Source organism: Loxodonta africana, chromosome 24, assembly GCF_030014295.1.
Source record: "Loxodonta africana isolate mLoxAfr1 chromosome 24, mLoxAfr1.hap2, whole genome shotgun sequence".
In the NCBI taxonomy this organism is placed as follows: Eukaryota; Metazoa; Chordata; class Mammalia; order Proboscidea; family Elephantidae; genus Loxodonta; species Loxodonta africana.
In genome coordinates, this window is record NC_087365.1 from 48,123,237 (window position 1) to 48,147,102 (window position 23,866).

Below are 23,866 nucleotides of genomic sequence, written 5' to 3' on the forward strand. Positions count from 1 at the left end.
CATGTGACAGAGTGTAACTGCCTCCATAGGGTCTTCTTGACTGTGACCTTTACAGAAGCAGATCACTAGATCTTTCTCCTGCAGAGCCACTGGGTGGATTTGAACCGCTGACCTTTCAGTCAGCAGCCCAGCACTTAACTGTTGTGCCACCAGGGCTCCTTTTTCTTCTCATAGCATTTATCAATATCTGAAATCATCTTATTTGCTTGTTTATTTTCTTTCTTCCTCTAAAATATAAGCTCCATGAGGGGCAGGCAGTTCTGTTCTGTCTGAGACAATATGTATGACTTTGGAAGCTTCATTCAACTGCTGCTATAGACCTACTACATACCACGTCCTGCCATCAAAACAGATCAAAATCCAGCAGCCACTCGCGGGATCTGGGTTAATCTCAGAAAAATTTGGAATTGTAATGCTGGTTAAAAGTGGTCAAAGTCAAAGGGCATTGTCACTCGTGACGTCACGTAAAACCAGAGCGGGGTTCCGATTGGCTATTCGCGCTTGGGTGGGGCCGGAGCAATCCTGGCCCCGCCCCCTGCCGCTCCTCTTCTCACGCATGCGCTCCTGCCGCAGTCTCCCCGCCGCGCCATTTTGCCGGGGTTTGAATGTGAGGCGGAGCAGTAGCCGAAGCAGGTAGTAGCGGCTACAGTCCGCGGCTGGGATTCCCTTCTCCGTTCCCGTATCCCCACGAGGTAAGGCGCGGGGCGTGCGCGGTCTAAAAGGGTGGCCTCCTGGGACCCCGCCGAGGGAATGGTGAGGCGCTCCTGGCACTTCCGAGCGCTAGGAAGCCGGACCGCACCTCTGGGCGAGAGCGGAGTGTGAGCCGGTGCTTCAGGCGGCGTTCTCGAGCCGGAGCTTTGATTTCTGGGACTGGTCTCGCCTCACCTCGCGGAGTCCCAGCTCTCAGGCCCAGACCCGCGGGGCCTATGAGGGGCGAGGGTAGCCGCGGCGCGGCCTAACGCGAACCGCCCGAGCGCCCGCCCTTTCCCCTCCGGCGCTGCGCTGATTGGCTGCGCCGCCGCCTGGCCGCCCGGGAAGGTCGCCTCTGATTGGTCACGCCTGCGCGTCTGTTCTCCGAGGCTTGGGGTGGTCCCGGCCACCTGCAACGTGAGCTGTGTGTGCGGCGCGCGGCGAGGCCTGGCCGCCCGGGCTGTAGGGTGCGTGGGCGTGCGGCCAGGTCCGATCGCTCTGACCTCTCGACTCCAGTCAGGCCCCTGGACTCACCGTTCTTTTTAAGAATGAGGGGAGCTTACTCTGTGTGCCTCAGCCTCCTCGACTAACTGGGCATCGTGATTTCACTTTGCTGAGTTGTTTGTGAGGATTAAATTCTAGCTGATGCAGCTGGGACATAATACATATCCAATAATATGGGACCTTCCTTCCTGGGGAGAACGCTGTGGTGTGGTGCTTCGGAGCTTGGGCTTTGGAATTAGGCCGCCTGAGTTCGTTCCTAAAGAGCCCTGGTGGTGCAGTGGTTAAGCCCTTGGCTGCTCATCAGAAGATCAGCTGCTACCCCAGCAGCCACTCCGTGGGAGGAAGATGTGGCAGTCTGCTTCCATTAAGATCAGAGCCTTGGAAATCCTGGAGGGCAGTTCTACTCTGTCCTGTACAGTCGCTGTGAGTCGGAATCAACTTGACGGCGATGGAGGGTGGGGGGGAGAGAAAATTTCATTCCTAGGAGTGTAACTTAGGCCAGTCATTTCAGCTCCATTTCCTTATATGCAAAACGGGGTAGTAATACAATCTGTCTCTTCCTAAAGTGGCTCCTAAAATAACCTAGTGAGGCTCCACTGAGTTGTTATATGGTTTGCAAAGCCCAACCTGAGTTGACCATTGGTGCCCCTGTCCCTGTCTCTTCTCCTTAACCACCGTAGCTGCACTGACCTGATCTTTCTCCTTCCTTAACATTCCAAGCTCGTTCCTGTCTTAAAGCGTTTGCACATGTCTTTGGTTTAATGGTGGTATAGTGGTTAAGTGCTATGGCTGCTAACCAAAGGGTCGGCAGTTCGAATCTTCCAGGAGCTCCTTGGAAACTATGGGGCAGCTCTACTCTGTCCTATAGGGTCGCTATGAGTCAGAATTGACTGGATGGCACTGGGGTTGGGTTTTGTATTTTTTTTTTTTTTCTCCCTTGGAAATTGCCGGTACCAGATCTTTGCAAAACTGGCTTTTTATTCTTCAAGTTTCCCTCACTTCACACCTTCCCTGAGCAACCTCTCTAGGGACCTTCTTCCCTCAACTCATCATCACATCATCCTAGTCTTATTTGCTTCATAGCATTACTTTTTCATTGTCTTTTTCAACTACTAGGTGTAAGCTCTTTGAGAGCAAGAACTTTGACTGTCTTGTGTTTCCAGTGACCCGTGCTTGTCACACGATAGTTGCACAATGTAAAAAGTATTATTCTTCTTTGGAGGCACAGGTGGGTTCTCATTATTTTTGGAGTCCACCAGTGCTCTTTGTCTTCACGTTGGGTCCCCATAGTCAGATCTTTGGCCTGTCCTTGTGGTTCTTCATTTTTTTGTAGACTGTCTGGGGCTCTTGGTCTGCCTAGCCACTCCTCTCTTAAGACCTTTTGTCTTTCACTTCTTCTCAACAATACAGGGGAATTCTTTCACCCCTTCTAGTTAATTTGATTTCTGCTAGTTGGAGGTTGGGCAGAGGGAAACCATTTCTTTACAGAATTGGTTGGGTGTGGGAGCAATGCTCTAGCTTTGGAATTAATTTCTTCTTTTACTAACTATATTGACCATCCACTAAAATTCTGGGAATACAGTAGCGAAACAAAAATAGACAAGGTCTCTTCTCTTGGGGAGCTTGTATTCTAGTGGGTAAAGCAAACAACAACACAAATACATGAATTAGATAATTTCAAACAATGGTAAGTGACAGTGATGTGACAAGCAAAGAAGGCTTCCCTGAGGAGGTGACATTTAAACTGAGACTAGCATGCATAGGTGAGGGGGCAGAACATTCTAGGCAGAGGGAACAGGGACAACTTTGGAATAATTGGAATATTTGAGGAACAGCCAAGTTGCTGAGTATAGTGTGTGAAGAAGGAGAGGTATCCAGGGGCCAGATCATACAGGGCCTTGTAGGCAATATAAGGAGTTTTGATTTGATTCTAAGTGGTTTAGTCCTATGATTAGGCTGAGGTATTGGAGTGTGTTCCTTTTTTAAATTATACTTTAGGTGAAGGTTTACGGAACAAACTAGCTTTTCATTAAACAGTTGGTACACATATTGTTTTATGACATTGGTTAACAACCCCACAACATGTGAACACTCTCCCTTCTTGACTTTGGGTTCCCTATTACCAGCTTTCCTGTCCTCTTAGGCCTTTTCGTCCTTGCCTCTGGGCAGGTGCGCCCCTTGAGTCTCGTTTTGTTTTATGGGCCTGTTTAATCTTTGGATGAAGGGTAAGCCTTAGGAGTGACTTCATTACTGAGCTAAAACTGTGTCCAAGGGGCCACACTCTAAGGGTTTGTTCAGTCTCTGTCAGGCTAGTTAGTAAGTCTGATCTATTTTTGTGAGTTAGAATTTTGTTCTACGTTTTTCTCCAGCTCTGTCCAGGACCCTCTATTTTGATCCCTATCAGAGGAGTCAGTGATGGTAGCCGGGCACCATCTATATGTACTGGACTCGGTCTGGTGGAGGCTGTAGTAGTTGTGGTCCATTAGCCCTTTGGACTAATATTTCTCTTGTGTCTTTAGTTTTCCTCATTCTATCTTGCTCCTGAAGGGGTAAGGCCAGTGGAGTATCTTAGATGGCCGCTCACAGGCTTTTAAGATCCCAGACGCTACTCACCAAGGTAGAATGTGGAACGTTTTCTTTATAAACTATGTTACGTCAGTTGAGCTAGATGTTCCTCGAGAGCATGGTCCCCATAGCCCTCAGCCCAGCAATTCAGTCCTCAGGAGAGTTTGGATGTCTCTGTGGAGCTTCTGTGACCCTGCCTTGTACAAGTTGTGCTGGCTTCTCCAGTATTGTGTACTGTCTTACCCTTCACCAGTGGAGTGTGTTCTTAATGTGTGGGTGGCCAGTAGTTCTTATTCATTGGGTCTCTTTTCCCTCCCCACAGATGTAAAGCCTCAGAAATAGTTCTCTAACGTGGAGGAAATATTTAAGAAAAAGGCACACAGCTTGTGTCGGCTTGTGTCACAGATGTCTGTGAGATGACCTTGGAAAGCCAAGTTTTTGTTCCAAAACTTCATCTATAACTGAGGACCTATGTGAAGGGGCTAGACTTAGGTTCCAGCCATTCAGTCAACAAGAAGAACTTGGAATTTAGATAAGTGTGTCATAATTGATTTATTATGGTATATATTTTTTTGTTTTTCAATAAATAAAATCTTTATTGGATTTTTTATTTCCAGTTTGGATTTTTATTATAAAATCTTAACACTTTTTACATTTATAGCTTGATAAATATTTTCAAGTGTCAAAGAACCTTCACCTATGGTCAAATAAGATCACTTAATTAAACCTTTGTCTTGCTGATATATTGTGACTACCTGTGGAGTGTTCTGTGGAATTCCCCAGTTTGTCATACTTTCCCAAATCTGGGCTAAGCTTGCAATTGAGTTTTATAGACATTGTCATTAAGGAGATAGGAAAAGAGGCTGTTGACAAAGATTTAGTGCCTTAACTAACAGTAAAATTCTAGGATCTACATAGTATTTTAATTTTCAGGAGTTGTAACATGCATATTTATTTAACTTTCCACTTTTTTTTTTTTTAACTCCTACAAATTTCCCTACCCCAGTGTGTCTACTTTATCATTTTAGGGACACTCTATCTTGTGGTCTTAGAGTCAATTTTCTCCACCTCTTTGTGTCACAGTCGAATTGACCAGAATAAATGTGAAGAATGGTAATGCTTTTGATGGAAAATCAAGCAAGAGTACCCAGCTTTTTAAAATAGTACAACTAATATGTATTAGGTGCTCACCACTGTTGTAAGGCTCTAGGGATATAGCTTAACAAAGCAAAGTCCCTACTCTCATGGAGCTTCCAGCCTAATGGAGGGGGGAACACAGTAAACAAGAAAGTAAATTAAAATTAATATGTCTGGTAAAATTTACTTGAAAAAAATAAAAGAGATGGAGTGTGACTGCGTTGGGTGCTCATTTAGATAGAATGGTGCAGGAAAGCATCTCTGGAGAGTCCTGAATGAAGTGGGGTGGTGAGCTGTGCAGCTCTCTGGGGACAGAGCTGTCCAGGCAGAGGGAACAGTTAAGTGCAAAGCCCCGAAATGAAAGTATAATCACTGCCATGTATGAACAGTAATACAGAATAAGTCTCAAAATCTTTCCTTAAGTACTTTTGGATGTATACAAGTTAATTGTGGCAGGTACATTGATCGCTTGTTCTGAGTTCCTACAATATGTTGGGACCGCTAATAACTGACCCTCAAAGAATATTCTCCAGTCCTGACCAGGAACTCATGTTTTAGCTGAGTGATTGACATACCGACTCATCCCTTAGTTCATCCAGCGAATGCTTACCAAATGTCTCCTATGTGCCAGGCAATGTTGAAGGTCCTGGACACACAGACAAGACACACAAAACCTCTGCCCTAAGGAGCTTACAATCTAGCAAGTGCAAGAGAAAACAAGTAATTTCTAAAAAGGATAATTTCAGATGGGATTAATTGCTTTAAACCGTATTCGGGGGTAAATGAGGTAGATAGTGATCACGGAAGGCCCTCTTTCAGGAGTTGATAGTGGGCTGATAAATTTTGGTAGGGATTTGGGCAAGTGCTATAGCAACATCATGAAGACAGTGAAATTTAATTATTGAGGAGGGTTTTTTAAAAACCAACTAAATAGATCCAATTAATCTCTCTAGGCACCCCCCCCCCACAGTTTCTAACATGCTGCCTTGCATAAATCCCGAAGAATAAATTTGCGTGAGTTAAAGGAATAGGGCAGTTGCTTTTTTTTTTTAAAGCTCAAATACACCGATGCAAATAATTTTACTTGGCAACAGCAAACTTATATGATTTCATAACAGATTCAGTATTTCAACACAAAAAAAAAAAAAGACTGAGAAAACGAATTGACTAAATCACTGCTTTCCAAAGTGTTTATGTTCCACAGAAAAGGGTTTCTTTGGCCAAGTAATGGAGGAAAACTGGATTAAACTGGGAAGTTATCGATCAGAGTTCCTGAAGCATTTAAATATTAATATATATTGTGAATCTCTAAAGAGAACAAAATATAATGTGTAGCATTTACCAGACTTGGAATATTAAAGGCCAGAAAGGGTAGCCTTTAAATAAATCCTGTGGTTGAATGGAACTTGCTGTTCGTGCACATAGAGTGGTATGCCCTGGGTCAGAGGGAGTGGAGATAGGGAGGTGGTAGGATACTAGTTCCTCTTGTGATTAAAAACCTTTTCTAATGAGGGGGAAAGACTGTAGTAAGAAGAATAACCTTTCAAACACTTCTCAGAAGGTCGAGGTTTCTGGCTGCTGAGGAGTACCAGGCACAAGCACAGCAGAGAGCCATTTTCTTTATCTTTCTAGCTTTTTTTTTTTTTTTGCCTAATTTCAAGATAAAGGATTATGGTTTTTGGATCAGCCCTGTTTAGAATCTCAGAGTCATCTTTTTCTTCTTCCTCTTCCTCGTTCTCATCTGGCTGCCCTTCTTCACATTATCCTATTTTTCTTCCCAGTACTTTCACCCTAGTTCAGTTCCCCTGTCATTATCACTTCCACTTGAGGCAGTCTTGGATAGCCAGAGGATGGTGCGATTGATTTGAAATCTGATTTTTTTTTTTTTAACTGTGTGTGACTTGGAGCAAGTTAATTAACCTCTCAGTTTCTCTCTTTGAGTGTAAAATTATTATGCGCAATAAATGACAAGAAACGTATACGACATCTAGCAATGCCTAGTTCATAGATGTGATCCCCTCTCCTATGTTAAAAAAAGTTTCCTAACAGATCTGTTCTCTTATACTTCAGCTCCATTCTGCAAACCATTACCAGCCCAAAGTTTCTGTATTCCGTTTTCATTAAGTCTTCGTTAGGTGCCGTCAGGTTGGTTCTGACTCATAGTGACTCTGTGCACAGCAGAACGAAACACTGTTTGGTCCTGCACCATCCTCACAATCATTGCTTTGTTTGAGCCCATTGTTGCAGCCACTGTGTCAGTCTGTCTCATCAAGGTCTTTTTTTTTTTTTTGCTGACTCTCTACCAAACATGATGTCCTTCCACAGGGACTGGTCTCTCCTGATAACATGTCCAGAGTACGTGAGATAAGTCTTACCATCCTCATTCTAAGGAACATTCTGGCTGTACTTTTTCCAAGACAGACTTGTTCGTTCTTCCGGCACTCCATGGTACATTCAGCATTCTTCGCCAAAACCATAATTCAAATGCATCAATTCTTCGATCTTCCTTATTCGTTGTCCAGCTTTTGCATGCACGTGAGGCAGTTTAAAACACCATGACTTAGGTCAGGCGCACCTTAGTCCTTAAAGTGATATCTTTGCTTTTTAATACTTTAAAAGAGGTCTTTTGCAGTAGATTTGCCCAGTGCAATATGTTGTTTTATTTCTTGACTCCTGCTTCCATGGGATGTTGATAGTGGATCCAAGTAAAATGAAATCCACTTCAAAAACCCTTCAGTGGCTCCGTGTTGTACATTAAATCATGCAGCTCTTCAGCCACGCATTGAGGAACTTGGATGACAAGATTTCAGTCTCCTAGTCACTGTTCCCTAAAGGAGCTCTGCACTCTGCTGTTCTCCCTGCTTCTCTGACGTTGCTCACACTGTTTATTTTGTGAGATGGGTCTTCATTCTACTCGTCTATCCAAATCGATATATCTTTGAGATTCAGGGCTCAGCCCCTGGAAATGACTGCCACGTCCTTCAGTGACTCTCTTAATCGTCTAACAGTTAAGTTGCTGTCTGTGTGACTCACTGAGGCTTCTATTCAGAAGGATAAGGGCACATTGGTGATTCAGAGGACACAAAGGTGGCTCACTGGTAGAATTCCCACCTTTCATGTGGGAGACCTGGGTGCAATTCCTGGCCAGTGCACCTCATGCACAGCCACCACCCGTCTGTCACTGGAGGCTTGCGTGTTGCTGAACAGGTGTCAGTGGAGCCTTCAGACTAAGGTGGACCACGAAGAAAGCCCTGTGGATCACAGTGGTCAGACCTGCGGCCAGTCCTGGAGGTGTGGGGCAGGACCCGGCAGGGCTTTGTTCATTGTGCAGGGAGTCAGCGTGAGTCGGATAGCAGCTCATCAGCAGCTAACATCAATTCCAGCGTCCACATTTATTTGTTATTTATTTATTTTTATTGTGCTTTAGGTGAAAGGTTGCAGCCCAAGTTAGTTTCTCATACAAAAATTCATACACACATTGTTATATGACCCTAGTTGCTATCCCTGTAATGTGGCGGCACACTCCCCCTTTCCATCCTGGATTTCCCAGGTCCATTCAACCAGTTTATACCCCTTTCTGCCTTCTCATCTCACCTCTGGATAGGAGTTGACCATTTATGTTTTATTATATATAATATATATATATCTACTTGAACTAAGAAGCACAGTCTTCATGAGTATCATTTTATGTCTTATAATCCAGTCTAATCTTTGAAGAGTTGGCTTCAGGAATGGTTTTAGTTCTGGGTTAACAGAGAGTCTGGGGACCATGTTGTCTGGGGTTCTTCTAGTCTCAGTCAGACCATTAAGTCTGGTCTTTTTATGTGAATTTGAGTTCTTCACCCCACTTTTCTCCTGCTCCATCAGGGACTCTCTTGTGTTTCCTGTCAGGGTGGTCATTGGTGGTAGCCAGGCACCACCTAGTTCTTCTGGTCTCAGGCTAATGGAATCTCTGGTTTATGTGGCCCTTTTTGTCTCTTGGACTAATATTTTCCTTGTATCTTTGGTGTTCTTCATTCTCCTTTGCTCCAGGTAGCTTGGGACCAATTGATGCATCTCAGCTGGCCGCTTGCTAGCTTTTAAGACCCCAGACCCCACTCGCCAAAGTGGGATGCAGAACATTTTATTAATAAACTTTGCTATGCCAATTGATGCTGGGGGACAAATTTTTGTTTTTAGAATTTTTTGAATGCATATACTGTGAACTGTGCAACATCCCAGTGAGGTGTGGAGTAGCACCCTGCAATCAAACACAATATTTCTTTAGTGAAAAAATATGCATACTAAATAGAGTAAATAAAGTCTGTATATACAGCTAAAAAGAATACCAACTTTTAGTTTATATTGGACCCCTGGTGGCGTAGGGGTTAAACATTTGGCTGCTAACCAAAAGGTCGGCAGTTTCAATCCACCAGCCACTCTTTGGAAACCCTACAGGGCAGTCCTACTCTGTCCTGTAGGGTTGCTATGAGTTGGAATCAACTTGATGACAGTGGGTTTGGTATATAACCCAAAACAACCCAGTGCTGTCTAGTTGCTTCCGACTCACAGCAACCCTACAAGACAGAGTGGAACTGCCCCATAGAGTTTCCGAGGAGTGCCTGGTGGATTTGAACTACTGACCCTTTCGTTATGTGTGTGTGTGTACACACACACAGCGTCAGTCAGTTTAGGCTGAGTTTTACTGTCAAAGGAGTTTGCCACAACTTGTTAAAAAAAAAAAACCAAGATTCGGTTTATATAATATTGGGTTTCAGACTGCAGAAAAGGGGTTGTAGGTCTGTACCTGGCATTTCAGTTGTGTCTTATCGTCCATACTGGTATGTGAGATCCTTCGAGGGCAGAAATGTGCTTTCACTCAGTATACAAACTTCGTGGTGCCTCCTAAATTGCCTGTATAGTAGACATTTTAAAAATAAAAGTTTAATAACTTTCTGATTATAAATGTAATACATAAAAGTAGGACACAATGTTAGGATATTAGAAAAATATGAAGAGAATAAAAATTTCCCATATTCATCACCTAAATGTTACCATTGTTTACATTTTGGAATGTATTTTTTAGTTTTTTCTAAACATTTGGGTGTATGTAAATTTAACAAAAACAAATTTTTTTAACATATCTTGAGTTATCATATACTTGACTTTTTTTTTTTTAACCTAGTTTTATGACATTTTACAAAAATTACTGTGGACTTAATTTTTATTTTTTCTTTGTTTATAGAATCCCCAGGTGTAATTTGGTGCATGGCTGCCCTGAAAAGGCTGTATTTCCCAGGTTCCTTTGCAGCTACAAGTAGCTATGTATCTAAAAACTGCCTAGTGGAATCTAAGCAGAGTGGATTTTTTTAATACCTTCATTGGGGTGTAATTTACACACTATCAAATTCACCCGTTTTAAATATACCATTTGATGAGTTTAAAATAATTTATATAGTTGTGATTCCATCACCACATCCGAGTTTAGAATACTTCTGTCATTCCAAAAAGTTCCATCATTTTGCACTTGGTTTTATGTACTCACCAACAACTCAGAGACCGTAAAGCCCAGTTTATAACACTCCCAAGATTTTTGATCGTTGGCAATATACATATACACACACACACAGTTGTAATCTGTGTTTATGTGTTACTTCTTTTGTACATGTGTTAGCCTTGTGTTACCAGTTATCTCTACTGTAGGCCATCTGTTTAGCTTACATGTTAGATGTGAATTTTGTGGTCACTCATAAGTGTATTCTGTGATTTTTATTTAGTTTAAGCTTTAAATGTTTGATAAGAAAAGTTGTTTTTTTTTTTTAAATACTGTGTTTTCACAATAAGGTTTATATAGCAGTTTCGGTTCCCATCCTACAGTTTCTGCATAAATTGTTTAGTGACATTGGTTACATTCTTCACAATGCGTGAACATTCTCAGTATTTCCATTCTGGTTGTTCTCTTTCCACTATTCTAGTTTCCTTGCCCCCTTGCAGTCTCGTCTTTGTTTTAAGGTAGTTGCTGACCAGTTGGTCTCATATACTGTGCCCTCTCAGTGCTTTACTATATATATAAATATGTGTGCACTACAGTTACACATGCATACCTATATACACACACATATACGTACCTATACATATATTTGTCTGCGTACATACACATATGTTATGTTGTTGTTAGTTGCTGTCTAGTTGATTCCCACTCATAGCGATCCCATGTGACAGAGTAGAACTGCCCCATAGGGTTTCTAGGCTGTAATCTTTACCGGAGCAGATTGCCAAATCTTCTCCCATGGATTCATTGGGTGAGTTCAGACAGCCAGCCTTTCGGTTAGCAGCCAAGCACTTAACCATTACACTACCAGGGCTCCTTCCTGTACATAATTTTTTTTATATTCTTAAGAAAATAGTTTTTTAATCATAGTCACAGCTGGCATCTTCTGAACTCCCAAATCATCTCCTATGCAAATTCTCCGCATGTGGTTTGTAGTGAGTACTTAGGATTATAATTAGTCTACCACAAGGCTGTCAGTTTGTCCTACTGAGGTGGCCCGTGTGTTGCTGTGATGCTGGAAGCTATGGCACCAGTATTTTAAATACCAGCAGGGTCACCTATAGTGGATAGGTTTCAGCAGAAATTCCAGACTAAGAGAGGCTAGGAAGGACCAGGTGGTCTATTTCTGAAAAAATTAGCCAGTAAAAACCTCACGAGTAGCAGTGGAACACTGTCTGATATAGTGCCAAAAGATGAGTCCTTCAGGTTGGAAGGCGCTCAGAATATGAATGGAAAGAGCCACCTCCTCAAAGTAGAGTCGACCTTAATAACAAGGGATGGAGTCAAGCCTTCAGGACCTTCATTTGCTGAGGTGGCATGACTCAAAATGAGAAGAAACAGCTGCAGACATGCATTCATAATTGGAATGTGGAATGTACGGTGTATGAATCTAGGAAAATTGGAAGTCATCAAAAATGAGATACATAAAGATCAATATCTTAGGCATTAGTGAGGTAAAATGGACTGGTATTGGCCATTTTGAATCACAACAAGCATATGGCCGTATTATTCCAAGAATGACAAATTGAAGAGGAATGGTGTCTCATTCATCGTCAGAACATTTCATCATCAAAAAGATCTATCCTGAAGTGCAAAGCTATCAGTGATAGGATAATATCCATACACCTACAAGAAGACTAGTTAATGTGATTTTTATTCAAATTTATGCACCAACCACTAATGCCAAAGATGAGGAAATGGAAGATTTTTACAAGTTCTGCAGTCTGAAATCAACCAGTCATGCAATCAGGGTGCATTGATAATTACTGATGATTGGAATGCAAAAGTTGGGAACAGAGAAGAAGGATCGGTAGTTGGGAAAAAGGCCTTGGTGATAGAAATGACATTGAAGATCGCGTGATAGAATTTTGCAAGACAGATGACTTATTCATCACAAATACCTTTTTTCAACAACATAAATGGCAACTATACCCCTGGACGTCACCAGATGGAAAGTGTAGGAATCAAATCAAATACATCTGTGGAAAGAGACAATGGAAAATCACAATATCGTCAGTCAGAACAAGGCCAGGAGCTGACTGCAGAATAGACCGTCAATTGCTCGTATGCAAATTCAAGTTGAAGCTGAAGAAAATTAAAACAAGTCCACAAGTGCCAAAGTGTATCCTTGAGTATATCCCACTTGAATTTGGAGACCATCTCGAGAATAGATTTGACCCATTGAACACTAATGACCAAACACCAGATGGGTTGTGGGATGACATCAAGGACATCATACAAGAAAAAAGCAAAAGGTCATTAAAAAGATGGGAAAGAAAGGAAAGACCAAAATGGATGTTGGGAGAGACTCTGAAACTTGCTCTTGAATGTAGAACAGCTAAAGTGAATGGAAGAAATAATGAAGTAAAAGAGTGGAACAGAAGATTTTAAAGGGTGGCTCAGGAAGACAGAGTAAAATATTATAATGAAATGTGCAAAAACCTGGAATTAGAAGACCGAAAGGGAAGAACATGCTTGGCATTTCTCAAGCTGAAAGAATGGAATAAAAATTCAGGCCTCAAATCAAGCAACAATATTGAAGGATTCTATGAGCAAAATATTGAATGACACAGGAAGCATCAAAAGAAGATGGAAGGAATATACAGGCACTGTACCAAAAAGACCTGATTGACTGACGTTCAGCCATTTCAGGAGGTAGCATATAATCAAGAACCAATGGTACTGAAGGAAGAAGTCCAAGCTGCACTGAAGGCATTGGCGAAAAACAAGGCTTCAGGAATTGATGGAATACCAAGTGAGATATTTCAATAGATGCAGCACTGGAGGTACTCACTCGTCTATCCTAAGAAATTCGGAAGACAGCTACTTGGCCAACTGACTGGAAGAGATGTATATTTGTGCCTATTCCAAAGAAAGGTAATCCAACAGAATGTGGAAATTATCGAACGATATCATTAATATCACACGCAAGTAACATTTTTGCTGAAAATAATTTTAAAATGGTTGCAGCAGTACATGGACAGGGAACTGCCAGAAATCGAAGCTGGATTCAGAAGAGGACATGGAACGAGGGATATCATTGCTGATGTTAGATGGATCTTGGCTGAAAGCAGAGAATACCAGAAAGATGTCCCCCCCCCTTTTTTTTTCGACTATGCAGAGGCATTCGACTGTGTGGATCATAAACGAATTATGGATAACATTACGAAGAATGGGAATTCGAGAACACTTAATGTGCTCATGTGGAACTTGTACACAGACCAAGAGGCATTCATTCCAACAGAACAAGGGGATGATGCGTGGTTTAAAAACATGAAAGGTGTACGTCAGTGTATATCTGTATGCTGAGCAAGCAGTCTGAGAAACTGGACTACATGAAGAAGAACGTGGCATCAGGATTGGAGGAAGACTCATTAACAGATGAGTTATGCAGATGATGCAACTTTAATTGCTGAAAATGAAGAGGACTTGAAGCACTTACTGATGAAGATCAAAGACTACAGCATTCAGTATGGATTACACCTCAACATAGAGAAAACAAATATTGTCACAACTGAACCAGTAAGCGACATCATGATAAATGGAGAAAAGATTGAAGTTGTCAGGGACTTCGTTTTACTTGGATCCTTAATCAAAGTCCATGGAAGCAGCAGTCAAGAAATCAAACGACGTATTGCATTGGGCAAACCTGCTGCAAAAGACTTCTTGAAAGTATTGAAAAGCAAAGACGTTGCTTTGAGGACTAAGGTGCGCCTGACCCAAGCCATGCTATTTTTAATCGTCTCATATGGATGCAAAAGCTGGATGGTGAATAAGGAGACTGAAGAAGAATTGATGCCTTTGAATCATGGTGTTGGCCAAGCTTATTGAATATACCACAGCCTGCCAGCAGAACGAACAAGTCTGTCTTGGAAGATGTACAGCCAGAATGCTCGTTGTAATCGAAGATGGCAAGAATTCATCTCGTGTGCTTCAGACGTGTAGTCATGAGGGACCGGTCCCTGGAGAAGGACATTGTGCTTGGTAAGGTAGAGGGTCACCAAAAAAGAGGAAGACCCTCAACGAGATGGATTGACACAGTGGCTGCAACAGTGGGTTCACACGTAGCAACAATTATGAGGATAGCGCAGGACTGGGCAATGTTTTGTTCTTTGGTACATAACGATTGCTATACATTGAACAGACTAGACGGCAGCTAACACCAACTTACGATTGCATATAGGAATTTTTTTCTAGTTTATTTAATCTCAGAGCTCTTTGTGGGGTCCTTATTTACTGTTTAACCACTGTGCCTCAGCTGCTAACCAAAAGGTCAGTAGTTCAAAACCACCAGCCACCCTGTGGGAGAAAGATGTGATAGTCTGCTTCCCTAAAGATTACAGCCTTGGAAACCCTACAGGTAGTTCTACTCTGTTCTTTAGGGTCACTGTGAATCAAAATTGACAGCAGCAGATTTGGTTTTTATTTACAGTTTAAAATGATTTTATGCCGTCTCACCCATGTGGGACTTGGTCAGAAATCAAGGCAGCTTGTACCTGGCCAGTGCTAACACATACAGAAACCAAACCCATTGCTTTTAAGTCAGTTCCGACTTATACGAACCCCACAGAACAGACTGACCACGGCCACCCCGTGTGTATCAGAGTAGAACTGTGCTTCATAGGGTTTTCGGTGGCTGATTTTTTGGACGTAGATTACCACGCCATTCTCTATGGGTAGACTCAAACTGCCAACTTTGTGGTAGCAGCTGAGCATGTTAACTGTTTGCATCACCCAGGGACTCCTCTGTTGAAATTTTTAATTTCTAGTCGTGGGGCTTTATTAAAAAAAAAAAAAAACTTCTTTAGTGGGTCCTTTTAAAATCCTTTGTTAGCCCTTTTTTATAGCATTAAATCAGATAATCTTTTTGGTCACTTTGAGCAATTTCCATATTCTATACTTGTCTTTTTTAAATCAAGGTATGGTTTTTCTTCTCTCTTAACCTCAAAATTATCTCACCATGATTTCAAAAAAAGCCCATCTTCTGGGACTCTGTCTCAGCTAAGAGTCAGGCTTGTAGCACATACTGAAATAACAGGTGGATGACTTTCAGAGAGGGGGAAGGCCCATAATATAAAAAGGATTCTTTTATGTAAATCACACTGTCCCCTTGTGACCAATTGTACAAACCTTGTTTTTTATTTTAGGTTCTACAGCAATGGAGCTCAGTGATGCAAATTTGCAAACACTAACAGAATATTTAAAGAAAACCCTTGATCCTGATCCTACCATCAGACGTCCAGGTAAAGAGAATAAATACTGTACTGTAGTTGTTTTAGTCTTCAAGGACGGGAGACCGAAACCTTCATGGAATCTGCCTGTTCATATATTAAAAAAAAAAAGATTTGCATTTCGATTCTCAGACATTGTTTTTCATTCTCTAGCCATAACATGTGTGGTTGGCTGCTTGTAGCTGTGATAACATATGGTGCCTTTTGAGTAAAAGAGCTTTTATTTGGCATCTTCTGGGATAAGAAGTAGTGATATGTTTAGAAGTGCTTTGTCCCTTGGCCTGTCTGAACATCCCCATTTAAAACCTGCTTGCTTTATAGAGATATAATAATTAGGGCATAGAGATGTGAGTTAATCGCCTAAAAAGTAATTGAGTGAATGAGACCAGGTAATCAGACACTGTCTCTTAATATCCATTTTGGGTTTGATTTAATTAATGTTTTATGATCCAGGGGTTTTTTTCCTCCTGAATTTGATCACTTTCCGTTAGAAACTTACTATAAGCTTTGACTTGCGAACTCAGATGCCCACAGGAGTCAGGGATGGAGGTAGATGAGGGAGGCAGGCCAAGTGTGGACATTGTATGAGTATCTGCCCTGGTCAAAGGGCAGATTGTCAGGTCCAGTTAGAAAGTTTTGTAAGATCAGATTTCCAGCTTTGCTTTAAAAATAAGGTGATTTATAAGAAGTGTTTTCCGTTTTAAATGGTAGCAATTAACTTAAATTTTAAATCACAGTGCAAACAAAACAACTTCAGGGGGCCAGGTGTGGCCTGTGAGTGGTCATTTGTAGTCCTCAATTTGAGCCATATTGACCAGAAATACTCATAACCTGATTCTTCGGAGCTTACTAATGTGCCCGCGCGTAGAGGTGCTTTTGGAGGGGTCCCCTGAAGCTACATATGAGCGCATGGATGCATGTGGTGTATTTCTGTGTTCTGTGTAATAAGGAGGAGCATAAACTTGTCAGTAAATCCACCCTGTTGTAGACAAGTCTAGGTAATTTCTGAGGGAGAACATTGTGATTTTCTCATTAGTTCTTAAGAAGTAATTATTTCCTTGATAAAGGGAAGGTCGTGGTTCTAATCTTCTTAGACTTTCCCAGAAAGCTTCTCCTGGTGTTACCTATTAAAAATTATTTTTGGTAACTGTGTCTTTGTAAGGTGAGGGTGCAGTTGCTTTATGAATCCAGGACAGTGTAAAAATAAACTGATACTTCTGGGAAGAGTTAGGAACATGGCATTTCTTAGGGATTGGTACTAGACTTACCAAACATCTTTATGAAATAATCTGGAGGTGGAAATGTGCAGTAGATCACAGCTTACGTATACCACTCAGTTTCCTCGGTTATTAAGATGTGACAGTGGTATGGATGAATTGCAAGACCTCTTGAGGCTCTTTGAGTGTGCAGAAACATGTCAGTGTGGATATTCTGTGGCAAGTTGAAGGTAAAGAACACAGAAAGGAGTAACGAGACTTACATTCATGGGAATACTGCTTCCAGGATGTGGATTGTAACTTAGGAAAGACACCTGTCTTTATGGATGTCTCCATAAGCCATGGACACGGTATGTTGCCCCGTACAAAATGCCGACCACTGAGTAGGAGTGATTGTCCAGTTAGGCCACTTTACAGGTTTATGACAATCAGGTGATCTGATAGGTTGGAAAATGAAATGTTATGTAAATTTAATGTAACATTATGTATATAACCCATTTAATAGATAAGATTAAGGCCGAGTATACCCATTGTAGGCTTCCAAAAGGAAAATATCCTAATCTTTCAGCTTTTTGATGCTTCAAGAAGAGATATTCGTAGTTCACATATACATAAAGTAGAGAAAGATTCTGATTACAAAAACAGATTTCTAACATGAAAATTCTTTTACAGCTGAGAAATTTCTTGAATCTGTAGAAGGAAACCAGAATTACCCACTGTTGCTTTTAACATTATTGGAAAAATCTCAAGATAATGTCATCAAAGTGTGTGCCTCAGTAACATTCAAGAACTATATTAAAAGGAACTGGAGAATTGTAGGTATTTTGTTATTACCTAATTTTAATTTAATACCCTATATGGTTATAAGATTTCGATAAGCAGTGTTCCTGAAAGAGTCAGAGGTGCATTAAAGGTAAAATTAAACAGGGCTGTGTTCCAAAAAAAAAAAAAATTCTTTTTTATTTTTTTATTTCACTTGAATTCACATAGATTACTTCGGCTTCAAGACACAGGTTGCTGGAGGGTGTGCGACTTGGTTTTAACCTCCTTTATGGTTGAAATTCAACTCTAGCTCACTGTTTAGTGAGGAGATACTGTGTGGGAAGGCACAGCCTAAAGGAATAAGTGGAGTAGTTTCTTTTGTGCACTGGGAAAAATTAAAGATGAAAAATCCACATTATGTATAAAAATTTTTGTAGCATGGAAATAATTTTAGATTTGAAGTTTTTAATGATGGGCTTTACCCTGTCTGATGGGCTGTGGAAATAGATTCTAATTTCAAGACGATTCCTATTTAGCTACAAATTTAATGACCAGTATAAAATTAGAAATTGAGAAACAGGCATTTTCCCTACCTTAGTTTGGGATAGTGGTTCTCGGTAAGGGGTGATTTTGCTCCCCTGGGAATATTTGACAATATTTAGGGACATTTTTGTTGTCACAGCTGGGGAAGGGGTACTATTGGCACATAGAGGGAAGAGGCCAAGGGTGTGGCTAACCTTCCTACAATGCACAAGACAGCCTTACAACACAGAATTCTTTGGCCCAAAATGTCAGCAGTGCTGAGGTTGAGAAACCCTGGCCTACGATAAAGAAAATATGGTAATTGTTTTGTAGTGGTAGCAGTATGTATTTTATTCCATAAAGGATAAAAAAATATATAGCAAATACTGTTTTCAAGCTTAAATAATTAGTCATGTTACCACATTTGGTGAAGAAACGAATTGATGAGTCTTAGAAAGTCCTTCCCTCTACTTGTAGGCGTGCTGGCCCTCTATTTCTATTGTAATTTGTAACACTTGTGAGACTTCAAGAACCTTTTTGGGTAATGTAGTCCAAGATGCATTCTAACCCGTAATGGTCAAGAAGTTTTCATAGAAAAGACCTTTGACTTAGGGTGAACGTCAGACAGAAGCTTTTGAAGATGAATGTGGATTAAGTGGCGTATGTTTATAAAGATTTTAACCACATGTCCTGATTTGTTAACGTACAGAACTGAGATTCTTCATGGGAGTCAGAAGCCCATTAATTTGTATGTTAAATGTTTGCATTTGGGGGTGGGAAAATGTAATTTTGCTAGGAAAAGGTTTTGCGCTTTCAACAGATTATTAAAGGAATCTGACCCATTCATGTAGAGGAAAACTAAGGGAAGGCCCCACCTCCGTTTTAATTTTTTGTATTATAAACAGTGATACGTTTTTCTCAGATAACCAGGACATAAAAGAAAAAAAAAGATCCTGTTTTGTCTACTAGTTCATAGATATGCATATAGATTCTATGTTACTTGCTCATCGATGTTTTGCTTGTAGGTTGAAGATGAACCAAACAAAATTTGCGAAGCCGATCGAGTTGCTATTAAAGCCAACATAGTGCACTTGATGCTTAGCAGCCCAGAGCAGATGCAGAAGCAGGTAACACACAATTCTGCTTTTTAGGTAGGCTTGTTTCTAACGCTTTCATCTAATTAATCCTTTCCTCCCGCCCAGCTAAGTGATGCCATTAGCATTATTGGCAGAGAAGACTTCCCTCAGAAATGGCCCGACCTGTTGACAGAAATGGTGAATCGCTTTCAGAGTGGAGATTTTCATGTTATTAATGGAGTCCTTCGTACCGCACATTCATTATTTAAAAGGTATTGTTCTACAAATTCATACTTTTAAAGTACTTTTCAAATATATTTGGTTTTATAAACTTTTATTTTTGTGACTGTTGTCACTCCTTGGAATATGATCATCCTAGAATAAGAGCGTAAGACTCTCAGCTCGTTATTGGGTTTGTTTCTTCTCAAGTTTATTTCATACTGCCCTATTACCTGTAAGATTAACCAGTTGCTGCCGAGTCAGGTCCAACTCCTGGCAACTCCATGTGTGTCACAGCAGAGCTGAAATCCATAGGGTTACCTGTAAGATACCTGGTCTTAATAAAGTGATTCCTTTATTTAAAAAAAAAAAATTCCCTTTGAATTTCAGAAAGCTGTCTAGTTATATTTTATTTTCTGTAATCATCCTTTATCCCTGAAGACTGAAGTGAGTAAACAGAAAATTTTAATTTATCTATTTTACCTTAATTATCTAGATATCGCCATGAATTTAAGTCAAACGAGTTATGGACTGAAATCAAACTTGTTCTGGATGCCTTCGCTTTGCCTTTAACTAATCTCTTTAAGGTATGGATTAACAATTTTGGTGATAATTTTAAATTACTGATCTCTTAAATATTTCTGTAAGTTTTACGTTTAAAAGAATGCTTTGAAAGTTTATTTGGTAATATTTAGAGCATTATTTCTTTTGGAAAATTTCAAACTTACATAGAAATAGAAAATGGTATAATGAATCCCCATGTGCGCTTAGACAAGTTTAACAGTTACCGCCCCACCCACCCCTTTTATGGAAACATTAAAAAGCAAACCCCAGACGGTGTGCCGTTTTACCCATAGGTGTTTGAGTATGCAGGGTAGATCCACATTTTGATTTCACCGTTTATGGAATTAAAGTAATTGGTACATCATATTATAGTGTACAGGCTATTTCCCTAAACGTTTTCTTGTTTGATCCTTATGAAAATCCTTTGGGATCACAGGAGATGTATTGTTAACTGTTTCTTCCATTAAAGAAGGGGGTCCACTGTCACACATTTAATAAATAAGGAAGCGAGGCCTCAAACTTAGTCGTGCTGGCTCTAGAAAAGCTGTTCATTTCTTATTTTCTACAATTCAGAGTGAGCATGTCTTACTGATGGTACATTTTTATTTTAAAAAATAAAATAGGGACAAAATGATGTTACAAACCTTAGTCAGAGAGCAGTGAAACGAACTCTCTGGTGTCCTGGCCATTGGTTTGTAACTGGTACTACCTTTCTGGAGGCCCATTTGGCATTTCATTAAGAAAAACCTTAATATTCATATTTTGGACTCCAGAATACATACCAGGTTTGCACCAAGTACAAGGGCCTTTTATGTGTATTTTCGCATTTAATTCTCACACTCTGTCTATGAGATAGGCATTATTCCTACATTACAGAGGAGATTGGAGCGCAAAGTTAAAAAAAAAAAAAAACTTGTTCAGAGTAGTACTCATTGTGAGTAACAGAGTCTGGGTTGTACCTAGATCTGTCTGGTTTCCAAAACCTGTGTTCGTGGCATACTATGTATGCTGCCTTGTAAGACACTTCTAGAAATCTCTGGCTGAAAATGAGAGCTATGTACGAAGTTTTCTGTATAAGCCTGGTTTTGCAGCATGTAATGAACAATTGAAAACTACTTAAATGCCAACTGGCAGGGGAATTATTTAATGAGAGCCTATAAAGACAGATTTGTGAAAAATGTGTGTGTATGTATGTATGTAAGTATGTATGTAAGTGTGTATGTAAGTAAGTAAGTAAACCCTGGTGGCATAGTGATTAAGTGCTATGGGTGCTAACCAAAGGGTCAGCAGTTTGAATCCGCCAGGCGCTCTTTGGAAGCTCTGTGGGGCGGTTCTACTCTGTCCTGTAGGGTCACTATGAGTCAGAATCTATTCGACAACACTGGGTTTGGTTTTTGGTTTTTATATGTGTATGTATATATATACACACACATACATACACACACGTATGTATATATACTCACACTAACGTTGGACTTTTCAGTAGTGCCATTATAGACTTTTAAAAATGTATACTGTAAAATATGTTTTTCCCAAATATCTTAAATGACTACATACTACCGTTTAAAAGCCTAGTGCAAGGCTGTGTCACCAAGATAAGTGTGCTAGGTTTGCAACACACTAAAGCTGTGTCCCTCAATCCCTTTCCTTGTCAAGGCCACTATCGAGCTCTGTAGCACGCACGCAAATGATGCCTCTGCCCTGAGGATCCTTTTCTCTTCACTGATTCTGATCTCAAAGCTGTTCTATAGTTTAAACTTCCAGGTACGTTTCACTTTATTTTTTCCTTTTGATTCTTATTCTCTATTCGATAAAGATCTTTTTGCCTGAATTGATTTTTCTGAAATTAAGGAAATTTGTTTTTTCTGATTCTCCAATTTTTATCCACTTTAAGATTTTAATTGTCACTCTAGAGTCACGAAGAATTATAGATCACCAGATACTTAAAATATATTAAACAGCATTTCCCAAACAAGTGTTCTACTTTATAGTGGTTCCTAGAGTTGCAAGTGGATGTTTCGTGGGAAAAAGTAGCAATCTCTTGTAGCCTAATAAGTTGAGGAAACCCTGCATCCTCAGTCACCTTTTTGAAGAGTCACTCTATACAGTATTCTTTTGAAAGCACTGAGAAATCTCATTCCTCTGGCCCTCCTCTTTTATTCATTTACATAGATATTATCATTGGGGAAACCATTTTTGATTAGAGTTCTTCGTTGCAAGGAATAGATAAGTTCTGTTCCTTGCAACGAAGGACCTGTTCCATTCCTGGCTAGATTATACTTTTATTGGAAGCATTTAGGAGAGATTGGCAGAAACAACAGAAGGCTGGAAAACAAGGCTTTGGAAGAGTAAGAATCAATGTTATTTCCAAGAAAACAGCCAGTCTTTCACAGAAAATGCCTGGTCACCGTACTGCTACTTAGTGACCTCCAGTCATTCTTTATGTTGTTGAAACATTAAGATTCGGAGAGGAGTCACTTCACTGGTGCAGTTTACCATACCGAGTTGTAAGAGGAAGAATCTGGCCTTTTCATAGTTCATAGCAAGAGCCAAGTACCTGGACTCACCCTCACAACACAACTGCACTCATCAACAGGAAGAGCATTCCCCAAAGGGAAGTTGGGCTCTCTTAGGTAGCAGAAATGGAGATGGATGTGCCCACATCAGGTCAGCCGAGACAGCAGTTTGAGAATTCTAACAATGAATGTTACTGCTTTTGCTTACATCTTCTTTTCAATTCTGCTCCTGAGAAGCCAGGTAAAATGAGGTACTTAACTTCTTAGGCATAGTAAGGTAGACCAGAAGAAGGAGGCATTGTCCTTGCCCTCAGGGCTTATCCCTTGTTAAGAAAGCAGTACTAGGCCCCAGGAAATAAGTAACACAGAAAGGAAAAGAAATAAGCACTGAGTTTTGAAAGGAAAGGCTTTGTACAGCCATAGCTGGACCTTGAAGGAATAAGTAGATTTAGATTGGAGACTAAGAAGTAGAGGTGGGCAATGTTTGTGTTCAAGAGTATGAACAGAGCCAGAAGTCAGAATGGTTTCCTCAGCTGTCAGACCTGGCTAGAGCAGAGAATTCTTGTCAGAATGGATATGAGTGGATCAGTTTAGGAAGTTTGGCATGTGGGTATCTGGTGGTGAAGACTTATTAAAAGAGAAGTCCTAAGTCAGTGTTTATTTTTTAGGATCTTCCTGAATTTTTTGAGGATAATATGGAAACTTGGATGGACAACTTCCATACCCTCTTGACATTAGATAATAAGCTGCTCCAAACTGATGTAAGTGTTATTTCAAATGTTGCCTGACTAGCTTTTTTTTTTTTTTTTTTCTTAAGAATTATTTAGTACCCTTTGAAACCCTTGGGGGATAGTTATTAAACTGTAAAAAATTAAATAAAAAGTTATTTGAGAATATTTAGCATTTGCTTCCTTAAAAATTATTTACTCTTGCATTGTTCATAGATAAAATTCCAAGAATGGAAGTAATAGGCAATTCTATTGGATGTTCCATATTTAGTTATATATAGTATACAGAATTGGTTTTATTGTATTTTGTTACATCTGTGAAATGTAAGGGCTTAGTATGCACATCGTGAACATTTTATGAAATAGAAAATTGCTTGTCATTGAAGATAATAAGAAAACAAACGTGCACGTGCCTTGAGGGAATTCTTTTTATCTCTTCTAAGTTTCAGTTTATTGGCACATAATACAGCTCAAAGGGTAGAGATTATTATAGCAGAGGCTATTATGTGAATCATTGTCATGGTATATACAGTGGGGTTCGCAAACTTTTTCTGTAAAGGGCCAGGTAGTAAATATTTTCGGCTTTGAGGACCATACGGCCTCTG

The 23,866-nt window shown here is 40.4% G+C and overlaps 1 protein-coding gene across 1 annotated transcript in view; it reads left to right on the top strand.

Annotated features, from left to right (window-relative positions):
• Window positions 1-560: 560 nt before the first annotated feature.
• Window positions 561-23,866, top strand: part of CSE1L (chromosome segregation 1 like) — a 44,859-nt gene continuing 21,553 nt past the window's right edge. Inside the window, exons 1-8 of the mRNA XM_003411758.4 lie at window positions 561-692; window positions 15,574-15,669; window positions 17,547-17,689; window positions 19,184-19,285; window positions 19,361-19,506; window positions 19,950-20,040; window positions 21,674-21,781; window positions 23,202-23,294. Of these exons, the coding sequence (XP_003411806.2) occupies window positions 15,585-15,669; window positions 17,547-17,689; window positions 19,184-19,285; window positions 19,361-19,506; window positions 19,950-20,040; window positions 21,674-21,781; window positions 23,202-23,294 (768 nt within the window). The 5' untranslated portion in view covers window positions 561-692; window positions 15,574-15,584. The remainder of the gene's footprint in view (window positions 693-15,573; window positions 15,670-17,546; window positions 17,690-19,183; window positions 19,286-19,360; window positions 19,507-19,949; window positions 20,041-21,673; window positions 21,782-23,201; window positions 23,295-23,866) is intronic.